This window comes from Gobius niger (genome assembly GCF_951799975.1).
Source record: "Gobius niger genome assembly, chromosome: 17".
Classification (NCBI taxonomy): domain Eukaryota; kingdom Metazoa; phylum Chordata; class Actinopteri; order Gobiiformes; family Gobiidae; genus Gobius; species Gobius niger.
In genome coordinates, this window is record NC_136868.1 from 27,978,351 (window position 1) to 27,990,817 (window position 12,467).

General features: G+C 41.3%; 1 protein-coding gene and 1 long non-coding RNA gene across 2 annotated transcripts in view; both read left to right on the forward strand.

Moving 5' to 3' along the window:
* LOC306977358 overlaps positions 1-12,467 on the forward strand; it is a 68,257-nt gene that overhangs the window by 1,113 nt on the left and 54,677 nt on the right. The gene's annotated exons all lie outside the window — the stretch shown is intronic.
* LOC306977355 (complement factor H-related protein 1-like) overlaps positions 1-12,467 on the forward strand; it is a 40,777-nt gene that overhangs the window by 761 nt on the left and 27,549 nt on the right. The window contains exons 2-4 of the mRNA XM_079575658.1: positions 3,062-3,232; positions 3,317-3,478; positions 4,610-4,807. Coding sequence (XP_079431784.1) covers positions 3,103-3,232; positions 3,317-3,478; positions 4,610-4,807 — 490 coding nt within the window. The 5' untranslated portion in view covers positions 3,062-3,102. The remainder of the gene's footprint in view (positions 1-3,061; positions 3,233-3,316; positions 3,479-4,609; positions 4,808-12,467) is intronic.

Sequence of the window (12,467 nt, forward strand, 5' to 3'; positions counted from 1 at the left end):
CAGTTTTCTCTAAATAAACCACACCTAATCTGCGGTTTAAGGTGACGTTTCCAACATGTGTCAGTGCCACTGTGCTGCGTTTACCTCCTGATGAATGAAGAGCATCAGCGGTGGTCGTCGTCATAAGCCTCGTGTTTCCTTTTTGCATTGTTGCACCTCGTGTACAGCTCAGCTCCAAGAATCCTGCAGCTGTAGCACAACTGTTCCAGTAAGCTACAATTTCCTTTTAACCACTGCATGTGTTGTATTTGCACATTGGAGCGGTGTCCAGGACTGCCGCCTCACACTCATCTCGGGTCTGACTTTGTAGTGGCTGCAGCAAAGTGAGCGGAGGGACGGCTTTATTCCTTTCAGCTTTAATAAACATCACATGCTACATCAGGCAAGTTATTGAGCTTTTTGCAGGACAAACTACACACTTTAAGAAATCATTCTGAAACACTGCTGGTTTGGAGAAGTGGATGGACAGGCTGAGGCGGCTGATGGTCCTACTGCTGCGCTGGAGGGTTGGAACTGAAACTATAGGAAAGAAGGAAACGCTGCAGACTGTGTCTGTAATAAAGGGGAAATATATAAAGTGCATCACTTACACACCAGGCCCAGGGGCCATCTGAGAATGCCAGCAAATATTATTTTAAATAATAACATATTTGTCTGTACTCTCAACGCCCCCTCTAAATGTCAAGCAATTTAGCTTTTGGAGGGATATCCCAACCTCCTCAGCAAATGTGTGAACTAATTCTGAGGCAGCATGAAGAATGCTGTTGAAGGAAAGTGTAAGTACATTAAGAGGGTCATTTGTTCAGCTTTTTGACCCGTACAAACGCAGTAGAGTGTACTAAAGAGGAGCAAAAAGCAAGCACAGCTGATATTTGCCGCAGGGCAAACTTGGTGCATGGATCCTCCTGAATAAGCAAACCACTGCAATTATGCCACAATGCGCAAAATTAAAGGTGGGGAAAATGAAAATGATTCCATTTAGCGATTGCTGTTGTATTTATCATGACTGTGAAGTAAAACTGCACAAGAAATGAGTACATGGCAGAAGCAGGGGCAAACCTTCGCACGGAACAATACAATGCCGTTTGTGCTCTTCTAAACGTTTACAAATGTTTGTATCTGGCTCATTTACAAAGATACTATAATAATTGGCTTGTTTTAATGGTGCAGCTTGATCCTCGCTTGATCCTCGCTTGATCCTCGCTTGATCCTCGCTTGATCCTCGCTTGATCCTCGCTTGCTGCCCCGCTCAGGACACTGGCTTGTCGCATTACGCTGCCGTGCGTCATGCGTAAGTTAGGCTGTAGCCGGGCATAAGTTGTGGACTCGCTATGAATACTCTATGCATACGCCCAAAAAGAGATAGAAAGTTCAGCGTATGTGAGCGTTTGTCAAGATCGTCAAGAAGTGACAGCCCCATTATGTGTGGTTTTGGCAGCTCTGTGATGAACAGAAGTGAAATAAATGATCCTGTGAAGAGTCAGGATCTGGACATTTCATATGTATTATTGCGTTTCTTTTCTTTTTAGTCCGAGGGGGATTCCCATGGAAAGATCGAAACACTTGAGATTTGAACGTTTCTCTGAGTTTTTAAATGGTCAAAATCTGTCCAAGGACGGCTGAGAAACATCCGGGTTAAGTCTTCAATCTGAGAACCAGATAATGAGCGATTGATAACACACGGCGTTTCAAAACGTGTCAACAATGTTGTCGTTGAAAATTGACTTGAAATGGAGATATTTAGGCATTTGCCTCTTCTCATAACGTTAATGTGAGTCCAGTGAGGAGAGAGTTGGAGAGAGGAGTTAATCAGAATGTAAAGTGTTGCATAAAACCACCGTTATCTCCGAATCTAGAAAAAAGATTTTGATCAAAACTGGCCTCTGCTTAGCCTAGGATTTCTCAGGAATTGAGGCCCGTAGAATTAAACTGTTTTCACCAATGGAGCTACAGCATGTGTCCATAGCTATAACATAGAATATGCTGTGATGCTACACATATCATGAAAAACGGTCTGGATTGTTGGCACTCAACAGCTAAATCCCCAAAAACTGCACGGCACTCAATGTGTTACAAAGTGATAATTATGGATTGTGGACATCTGTCATTTATCCATCATAACCTGTAAATGTTTCCTCAAAGGCGCTCTGTCAGGAATAACAGCCGCAGTAGTTTTGAGCAGACTGTGCTCACGCAGTTAAGTCATTTGCACATTTCGCTAATTTTAAGTACTTCTCGCAATTTAGCTACAGGCTTAGTACCGTATTTTCCGGACTATGAGTCTCTCTGGAGTATAAGATGCACCTGCCAAAATATGCGTAGTGAAGAAGAAAAAAACATATATAAGTCGCTCCGGAGTATCAGACGCACTAGCCATATAATGCCTAATGGCATAAAAACAACAGGCTGAATAAGCATACAGAATGCTAACGTGACACATTGCACAACAAACTAAATATGTCTCTGTTATGTTAACGTCACATAAACAGTTCAGATAAGTAAAGCATAAGGAACAAACCACTGCACCGTTGACAAACCTCTCCCATCAGCGTGTTTTTCAAGCTCTCATTTGCAAAGTCGTTCCTCTAAATGTGGCCATCCAGCTTTTAGCCCATGATTAGCTTTGGCTGCCTCCGAAGCCATCAAATTGTAGCCTCTAAACACTAACAACTAATCCTTAACCTTTCATGGGGTCAACTGTTATATCGCAGTGGCTTATGGGATAGCACATAGCTCCTAATCACCGGTTAGTTAGCATCAGAGGTCCCTATGCTAAAGTGGCTAAGATAGTTAGCATTGCTCCTTTTCCTACTTCCTGAATGGCAGACCAATTCGGAAGCATCTTGTCATGGTGGACGCTGACGCACATCCGGTTTGGCGTAAGAGCTCTTACTAATCTGCTCGTTTCGGAAGGAGCCCGAGTTTTGTTTTCTTCTAAAAGTTCAATGTACAGTACTTGTGTAGAATCATATTTATCATAGTGAAAACAAGTCATTTCATCGTATCAGTCACAAAGGCTCTGTTCTCTAAACCTGTGAATTTGGTTTTGTGTCGTGTATAGATGTCGCGTGCACAGAACAACCAAACATCAGAAATGGAGAAATGATTTCCAAAAGGAAGAAAAGATATCAACACGGACAAACTGTGGAGATGAGATGCACCACAGGTTCAGAGGAGAATTTCATCATCAGCTGTCAGTCTGGGAGATGGATGTCAGAGCACCAGTGTCCAGGTATATTTGCTTCAGTACATGGCTCAACCGTTCATAGCTTATATTAAATACCAACCAATCACGATGAACATTGTGTCTTTTCAGAAAAAGCAGCGTGTGGAAGTCCACTCATCAACAATGGATTTTCTCATGAACAGCAAAACAAGCTGTACTACACCTGTAATGAGGGATATAAACTGTTCCTCAAAGGCTGGTGGGATGTAGCCTCGTGCGATGAGGGAAAATGGAAGACATCAGAATGTGTTGGTAATGTACTTTTCAAATGTATTTTGTTAAATGAAAAATGGCACATGTCAGTGTAGTCCTGCTAAATTCACATGTTGAGTAATTGTGTATTCTTTGGTGCTGCCCTTCTGAAGCCACAGGATGCTCTGATCAACAAGCTCCAGACATTCATTCACCTCATTCACTGTAGGGCATAACTGTCAAGTGTCTCGTTTTGGCCGGGAAACTACCAGATTTTGCCCCTCTTTCCCGTCGTCTCCCCGTAATTAGCTTTATCCTGTAAATTTCTCGTATTATTACAAAATATACAAAAAAAGCACTCCTCTGCCCCTCCAAACTGAACTCTGTTTCTGGCCTCGCGAGAAATGCCACCTGCAGAAGGCTGACAGTTGCAAGGTTACGTAGCTGTCAAGTCTCCCGTTTTGGCCGGGAAACTACCGTATTTCACCCGTCTTGGAGCTCGATTGTGCTCGTGAGACGGCTCGCAAATGTGCTTGTAGCGGGTGATAGAAATTGTCCCGTATTTTTTAAATGCGTTATGCCGTAGGGACGTTGGGGGCTGTAGATGATTGGAGTGTCTGGTGCTTTCAGCTTTTCCCAAGGAAGTCAAATATGGCAGCAGCAAAATCTACTGTTTTGAGCTTCAAACCGTGTTGTAATGTGTTTCCCTCATCAAAGACAGACCAGGAGTAGTATTTTACAACATTCATGCAGTTTTGAGTTCTCCTCCGGTTAATCCTGTTTAATTTAACTGTTTCTTCTTCGTTCAAAACCTCCTGGATACAATTACATCATTGTTAAAACCAGAAACTGTCACACATTTTTTAAGCCTATAATCCAACATTTTTTCGGCTCTTATTTGGTTCTGCCCAAAGTGTGTTTATCACACGGAGCTGAAGCTGTAAACCACGCTGTAAATTATTTTCTTTATGAGTTATTTCCACTGCTGCCTGTAGGGGGTGTCCCATTCAAAGTCGTCACCAGATTTAGACTTTTATATCATTGTTACAGAGACTTTATTTCAATTGATAAAACATATACATAATATAATCCATGTCCACTGCATTTTTTTCTAAATAATAGGTGAGATGTACAGAAGTTTACGTTTCCATTCTCAGATTCAGTTGTTCGATGTTTCTTTTTCTCCTCCAGCCGACACAGACTGTGGGCCAGTTCCTCACATCCCGAACACGAGTGTGACGTCCAACAGTCAGAGATTCAGTGAAGAGGACACTTTCCCCATTCAGTGTGACACAGGACACCAGAATCTGCATCCTGATCTAGAAGAGCTGACTTGCATCGGAGGGGATTGGACTTCGAAAAATGTGCCATTTGAACAGATCTGCACCCGTAAGTTACTCGAGTGTTACGTCTTGTTCTGAACATTCCCTCATTCTCTGCACGTTGTCTTTCCTGTAGCAATTGCAAACAAGTGCTTACCTCCTCCTAAAGTGCTAAATGCTCTAATCATGGATTCTTTTGAGGAAGAATATAACTCTAACGTTACACTCACCTACGACTGTCGGGACGATTTCATCATGGAAGGAAATTCCACGATTCAATGCATTAATGGGACCTGGGAACAGAAGAGCATCAGTTGTAAAGCAGGTATTTTCATATGGAATTGTTACGCATTGTTTTTTTGTTTGTTTTTTTTTTACCATAAATTGTTTGTGTGAAAGATTTTTCTGCAAATTGCAATATTTTCATTTGTTTTCCAGAAGCTTCAAAACCCACAGTGATAGTGTCGACTGAACAGGGACAGGATGTCAGTGGACATACAGCACCTGCGCTTGATGCAGGTTCTTCGTAAAACTGTACAAACAATAAATCATTATGCGAGAGTGACAGCTCCAACATAAAGATTTTACATTGATTAAAACAAAAGATGATCAGTGTTTTGAGGAGTTTTTGTGTTTATTGAAAAATGTGTCTTTAGCAGTTAATTTCTCATCAGGTATTTGATGTTCACAAAGAACCTGCTCAACTGTAAGAAAAGAGCAGAAAATGGTTTGTTTTCACTGAATATTTCTTTTCAAAAGTTACCAGTTATTGCACCATCGCGTCGCCCTATGAAGAATGCATTGTTTAGGTTGCCCCTCTGACCTCTCACTTCCACCCCTGGTATCTGGGGGGTCGGCCCATTAGTCCGACAAACCCATTAGTTCCACGACTAATTATTCCGAAAAATGTCCCATTGAATAGAAGGGCCATTAGTCCGACGTCTCTTTACTCAGAAAAAAAGGGACTCATTTGTCCGAAGTCTCGTTGGTCTGACCGTAAACAGCGGAGATGTGCTTGGAGTTTAGGGTTAGCATTAATTAACTGTTTAAAATGTATGAATAATTATCAAGGTTCAAGGTTTATTAATGTCCCGAAGGAAATGACTATGCAGCAGGAGTCCACACATAATAAAGCAAAAACAAACAAATAAAACACAGTGAGATCATCATATCATAAAAATATATGGATTATTTGAACGTTAAATCAGTTCATATTATTTTTTTTTCGACACTTTGAAATGCAAATAATAGCTATTCTCTTCAGTGCGTGCGTGGTAAACTCCGAGCACATCTCCGGGCCTGTTTTGATCTGACTAAAGAGATGTCGGGCTAATGCACCTCTGCTTATGCAATTTCTCCATCTGTGAGATCAATAAAGTATCATCTTATCCTATCATCTTATCTCAATGGGACACTTCCGGATGAATGGGTTGTTGGACCAATGGCACGGTCTCTGGGCCACCCGGTTCGAGCGCTCTGTCGTGTCTGCCCAGGTTACGCCAGTTTGCAAATGAATGCGTTTAATGCTAAATGAATTCCTAACACAGAGCTTTTCCACCCCCCCGTTCCTTACTCCGAGCTTCCGATGGCAGCGCGGGAGCTTGCTTTAGCTTTTGCACATCTAGCGGTAGTGGCTGCCAACCGTCCCTTGAAATACGGAATCATCCTGTGTTTTTGAAAATAAAAACAGCAAATCTCTTTCTCTCCTTCTCCCCATCCTAACATAACAGATCTACGTCACCCACCAAGTCACTGATGAAGACGGCACAACGTCGTGAACCACGTGGCAATCCGGAACAAGGGCTTAGTAAGGCAGTTCCCCGTTGACTATAATGCAGCTTTGAGGCTGCTTTTTTACGCTTTATACAACTAAACATAGAAAGGACAGATGGCGTACTACCTCCGGAAAGAGTAATTAAGCCAGCTACTCTGGGACTTTGGAGAACTCTGTATTTTGATCGGTTTACTTTTCCTATGGAGCATTAGCATTTACACAAACATCCTAAATTATGAACAATGCAGATGTTTTCAGCTGTTGTCAACCCATCAGCGTCCTTTAGATGGAGTCAAAGCCTAGTTAGAAGTCATTAATGAAATAGTTAATACTAAAATGAACACATAAATGTGGCTTCTGATCCAAATATTGAAATATATTCATTTTCAGAGAAGTGTGCATTGAGTTCACTTCCAACGGCCACTAAACATCATCTGATAATTTGTTTATAATGAAGGAACATCAGAAATTATATAAATGCCATGAAATGGACATTTTTGCCTTGCCATAGTCGGCAAATGCTTCACCATTCTAGACCATGCGGGGAGAAAAGGCTCTATTTACAGGTCCGTGAACCCATTTATAACGTAAATGCGCATTTGAAGGGAACACGCTCAGAAACGACCACAGTTTATGTTCTTTGGTGCAACCTGCCTCTAAATAGCAGTTTTGCCAGGAATTAATGCAACAGCTTCTACGATGCCGTACGTTAAAAAACCCCGTATTGCTGTCTTCATCGATGCTCACAGGCATGCACCGCTCTGTGCTACATTTTTTTTTTTTTTTTTTATTCAATACATTTACAAAGGATGTAAACATATAAGGAAAAAACAACAGAGAAAAGAAAAAGAGAAAGAAAAAGAGAAAAATACTAAATACCCCACACCCAATCCGTTTACACCTTGTGTATAAAACATTTTTACAAAGCTATAGAGAAGACATATATACTAAGGGACTCAAGTAAACAACAGACATAAAACACAAGAACAATAACGATATGTGCACATGTATATAGACATACACACACACATATATACATACACGTCGTACATTCAATTAACACTCAAGATAAATTCATGTAATGGATCCCATGTTTCAAGATAATCGGATTCCAGATTGTATAATCTAAAAGCTGTTTTTTCCACTGATATCGTCTCCATAGCATGTGCGTACCAGTCGTAATGAGTCGGACAGTCATTGTCTATCCATTTTTTCAAAATTATTCTTTTGGTTATAATGCATAATGATAGAAATGCATTCTTTTTCGTTGATGAAGCATTACTAAATTGATGTAGGTCTCCAAGGATGCAAGTTTGCGGAGTCATTGGAATATCAATATGTAGATATGACATGGCTTCATTTGAGACAAAATAGAGAAAGGCTAAGGCTAAATGAGTAAGAGAATGGGATCGGGGAGACAGAGGGAGATTTACACAAAGTCAAGATCTCTACAAACTTAAACTAATCCATAAATGTAGTCAGCGCATCCCCAGCTTTCAGCCACTTCTTATTTGAGAGAGATCCGCTTCATATTTTTGGTTTTATGGTTAGATAAAGTTGGGCTGGGTTTGTGGAGTGAAAAGTAAACCATGTGATCACCTTTCTTCTCATGTCTCTGAGCGCATTACAAAAGCAGCACAGGAGTCTTGGCTAAAGTTATCACTGCAGTTATGTGTGGAGTCTGTATCCGTCTCTCCAGCAGCTCGCGGAGGCGGAGCTGACACAGGCAGGCACAGGGACTGGGGAGATTTTGACTGTAAATAAAAGTAGGCTACATACATGAAACTAATGCCAGATTTAAAAGTGTGTGTTGCTTTAATAAACTATGGCTAAACCACCTTGAAAAATCAACTTTGATTCCTGAAGACAACAACTTGACCGCTATAAGTCAATATCACTAACTGACTAATCTATTTTTACTTCTTACTTACTTACTACAGTCTGTGTGTGGTTTTAGCAAGAAAGAAAAATAAACAAGCACAAATCTAATAAGCATGCAATACTTAACCTTATAGAAAGAAAGTGCTTAAAGCAGTATTAAGTAACTCTTCCCCCTAGAGGCCATAAGCGCAACTGCAGGTGTAGTAGCAAGTTATGATTTTTTAACTTAATAATTGTCTTGGAGAGTAAATACTACGCTGACAGGAAAGGCGAAGGGAGAGAGGGATATTGTACATTCAATTGTACAATGGAAATATTTTTTTTCACTCAAACTTGGCTGTAAATACTGTTTAAAGTGACGTTAGCCCGCAGCTAGCTTTGCCCGTTAGCATGTTAGCTTCTTCTTCGTGATTACATTAGTGTGTATTGCTTTCTCCGGACCGGTGGTCAGAGACGCCGGGGGGGGAGATGAAAGACCCTCCAATCGTCCCATAAACACTTGTATTACCCCCACAGGGACTACAAAGCAGATTTATTAAGGTAAACACGTTACTTAGTACTGCTTTAACACGTTCAAGAGTTGCACCTCTTAAAAAAAAAGAAGTAAAATATATAGCATGAATAGATAAATAAAAGATACAACATTGTTTGGATGCATATACCGTATGTTATAAAGCTGGTTAAAGCAAATGAAGAATAATTAGGCCCGAGCGCCATCAGGGCTGGCGAAGGGCCTCTTGTAATCGCGTAGAGTGCGCGGAGCGAAGCGGAGCGCACTCCCCCAAAGTGCGCGGAGCGCACAAAACGAGCGCGAAGCGCTCGCCTCCTATCAAACATGCACTAACGCACTCCTCTCGTCGTGCACGTTCCGTGCACGTGCACATGTATCAGAAAACAAACATTGTATTTGGACAGTGCGCGGAGCGAAGCGGAGCGCACTCACCCAAAGTGCGCGGAGCGCACAGAAAAAATGAGCGCGAAGCGCTCCCCTCCTCTCAAACACTCACTAATGCACTCCTCTTGTCGTGCACGTCCCGTGCACATACATATATAATGCAAAAATCAACATTGTAATTGTACAGAGCCCATAAAAGTCAATGGGCGACTGGTCACTGACGGGCACGAAGTGCCCGTCAGTGACCCAGGACCTCTACCATGAGGTAGGAATGCGCGAGCACTTTCCGAAAATATATAGTTTATGGTACCCGCGTAAGCGGAAACACTGTTTTCGTGTGAGAATATTATTCTTTCTTTCTTTCTTTCTTTCTTTCTTTCTTTCTTTCGCGCCGTCGCGATTTTCACCCAGTGAACATCGACGAAAAGTCCCAGATTTTGGCCCAAAATTCAAACCCGATCCGACGAAACTTTTGACTATTTCCAAATTTTTAATTTCAAAATAATGGCGCGTTAGCGCCACCTCAGTTTTTTTTTAACATTGCGAGATAGGACGCGGGCAAAAATGAAGTTTGGCGTAGAATCCTGAAAATCGGCACAGACGTGGATCATGACAAGTTGAGCAAAAAATACTATTACGGCAATGCCGTCGGCCATATTGGATGTCGGCCATTTTGGATGAAAGCCCGCGAAGCGGGAATCTGCCTCTATTTTTCACTTCGTACAAAATCTATCTCCTCCTAGAGCGTTTATCGGAACAAGCTTATTTTGGGTGGAAAATAATCTTGAGAAGTAGAACTTTAAAAGTTATCCAAATTATTTTTCTAACTTTTACGGATTTTATGCGGCGAAGCCGCAAACTGGACGAAGTATTTTGCGATTTTACGCAAACAATAAATGGCTCCCATTTGCACATATGAAGCCTGATTTCGTTCAAATTTTGGCCCAAAATTCAAACCCGATCCGACGAAACTTTTGACTATTTCCAAATATTTAATTTCAAAATAATGGCGCGTTAGCGCCACCTCAGGTTTTTTTTTGTATTGCAGGATAGGACACGGGCAAAAATGAAGTTTGTCGTAGAATCCTGAAAATCGGTACAGACGTGCATCATGACAAGTTGAGCAAAAAATATTATTACGGCAAGGCCGTCGGCCATATTGGATGTCGGCCATTTTGGATGAAAGCCCGCGAAGCGGGAATACGCCTCTATTTTTCACTTCGCACAAAATCTATCTCCTCCTAGACCGTTAATAGGAACGAGCTAATTTTGGGTGGAAAATATTCTTGAGAAGTAGAACTGTAAAAGTTATCCAAATTATTTTTGTAACTTTAACTTTTTTTATGCGGCGAAGCCGCAAACTGGACGAAGTATTTTGCAATTTTTCGCAAACAATAAATGGCTCCCATTCGCACATATGAAGCCCGATTTTGATCATTTTTTGTCAGGTGTTAAAGTCACAGTCCTAAACACTCTCATTAGGCAAAATTCAAATTTGGCGCGAGAGCGCCCCCTATAGGAATTATATGGTGAGTACAAATTTTTGTTTCACGAAAATTAATATAATTTGGCACAAAATTCTATTTGGTCGCTCCGATCAGAAAAGTCAATCACACCTATGCCATATTTTTCACGGTGTTGCCATAGCGATGACCAGAATGTCCCATTTTATTGTGATGGAAAAATGTTAAACTCCATAATTCAGCAACATGTGCTTTTTCTATCTCCTCCGAGGAAAACCTGGCGAAGATCTAGAGAAGTGAGGAACCAAAGGTTATCCAAAGTACTTGGACAAACTAAAAGTATTTTCAACCCTTAGTAAAATTTAAAAATATGCTTCAGTTTGCAGATATAGCGTGATACAAATTCATACACCACACTCCAAATTATTATGCAAATTGTATTTCAGTATCAAAAAGGTAAAAAAAAAAGTTTCAATGAAACTCATGGATGGTTTTGTGTCTCGGGCTCTTTGAATCACTGACATTAATCTCAGAGACCTGGGAAGATTAGTTTTCAGGTTAAGCCCAGTTAAGGGAAAAACTACTGAAAAAGGGTGTTCCACTTTAGTATACAGATCATCATTTTCAAGCAACATAGGAAAGAAAAAGGGACTTTCTGCTGATGAAAGCGTGAAATAGTTTAATGCCTTGGTCTAGGTATGAAAACCTTCGATATTTCATGAAAGATGAAGCGCAATCATCAAACTGATAAGAGATTTGTGGATGATTCAGACACACACAGGTTTGTGCAGATTAAGGCAAAATGAGGACGGTTTCTGCCAGACAAACACATCAGATTAGGAGAACAGATGCCACAAAGCAGCATACAGGTATTTGAAGCTGCTGGTGCCTCTGGAGTCCCCCAAACATCAAGGTGTAGGACCCTCCAGAGGCTGCAGTTGTGCATAAACCTTCTATCCGGCCTCCCCTAAACTGTTCATTGAAGCTGAAGCAGAAACGGCTGCAGTGGCTCAGAAATACATGAGACTCATTTTCAAACAGTCTTGTTCACTGATGAGGCCGTGTGACCCTGGATGGTCAGATGGATGGAGGAGTGAATGGCCACAATGTCCCAACAAGGCTGTGACGTCAGTAAGGAGGGGGCGGAGTCAGAATCATAGGGAGAGAGCTGGTCGGCCCCTTTAGGATCCCTGACGGTGTGAAAATGACCTCTTTCTGACTGACCACTTTCTTCTATGCTACAAAAAGAAGAGCCGTGTTTTCCCGAACAAAATCCTCTTCATCATGACAACGCACCATGTCCTGCTGTAAAGAAAACCTCTGCATCACTGGCTGCTATGGGCATAAAAGGAGAGAAACTCATGATGTGGACCCCCTCCTCCCCTGAACTCCACCCTATTGAGAACCTTTGGAGCCTCATCAAGAAAAACTTCTATGAAGGTGGGAGGCAGTTTTCATCCAAACGGCAGCTCTGGGAGGCTATTCTAACATCCTGCAAAGAAATCCAAGCAGAAACTGTCCAAAAACTCACAAGTTTAATGAATTTAAGAATTTTGAAGGTGCTCAAAGAAGCTCCTCTGGTAAAATATAACTTGACCGGTTAAGATGTTTTTGATTGAAATACAGTGCCTCTCGAAAGTATTCATACACCTTCAACTTTTGCACATTTTGTCATGTTTACAACCCTAAACATAAAGATTTTATTTTCATTTTT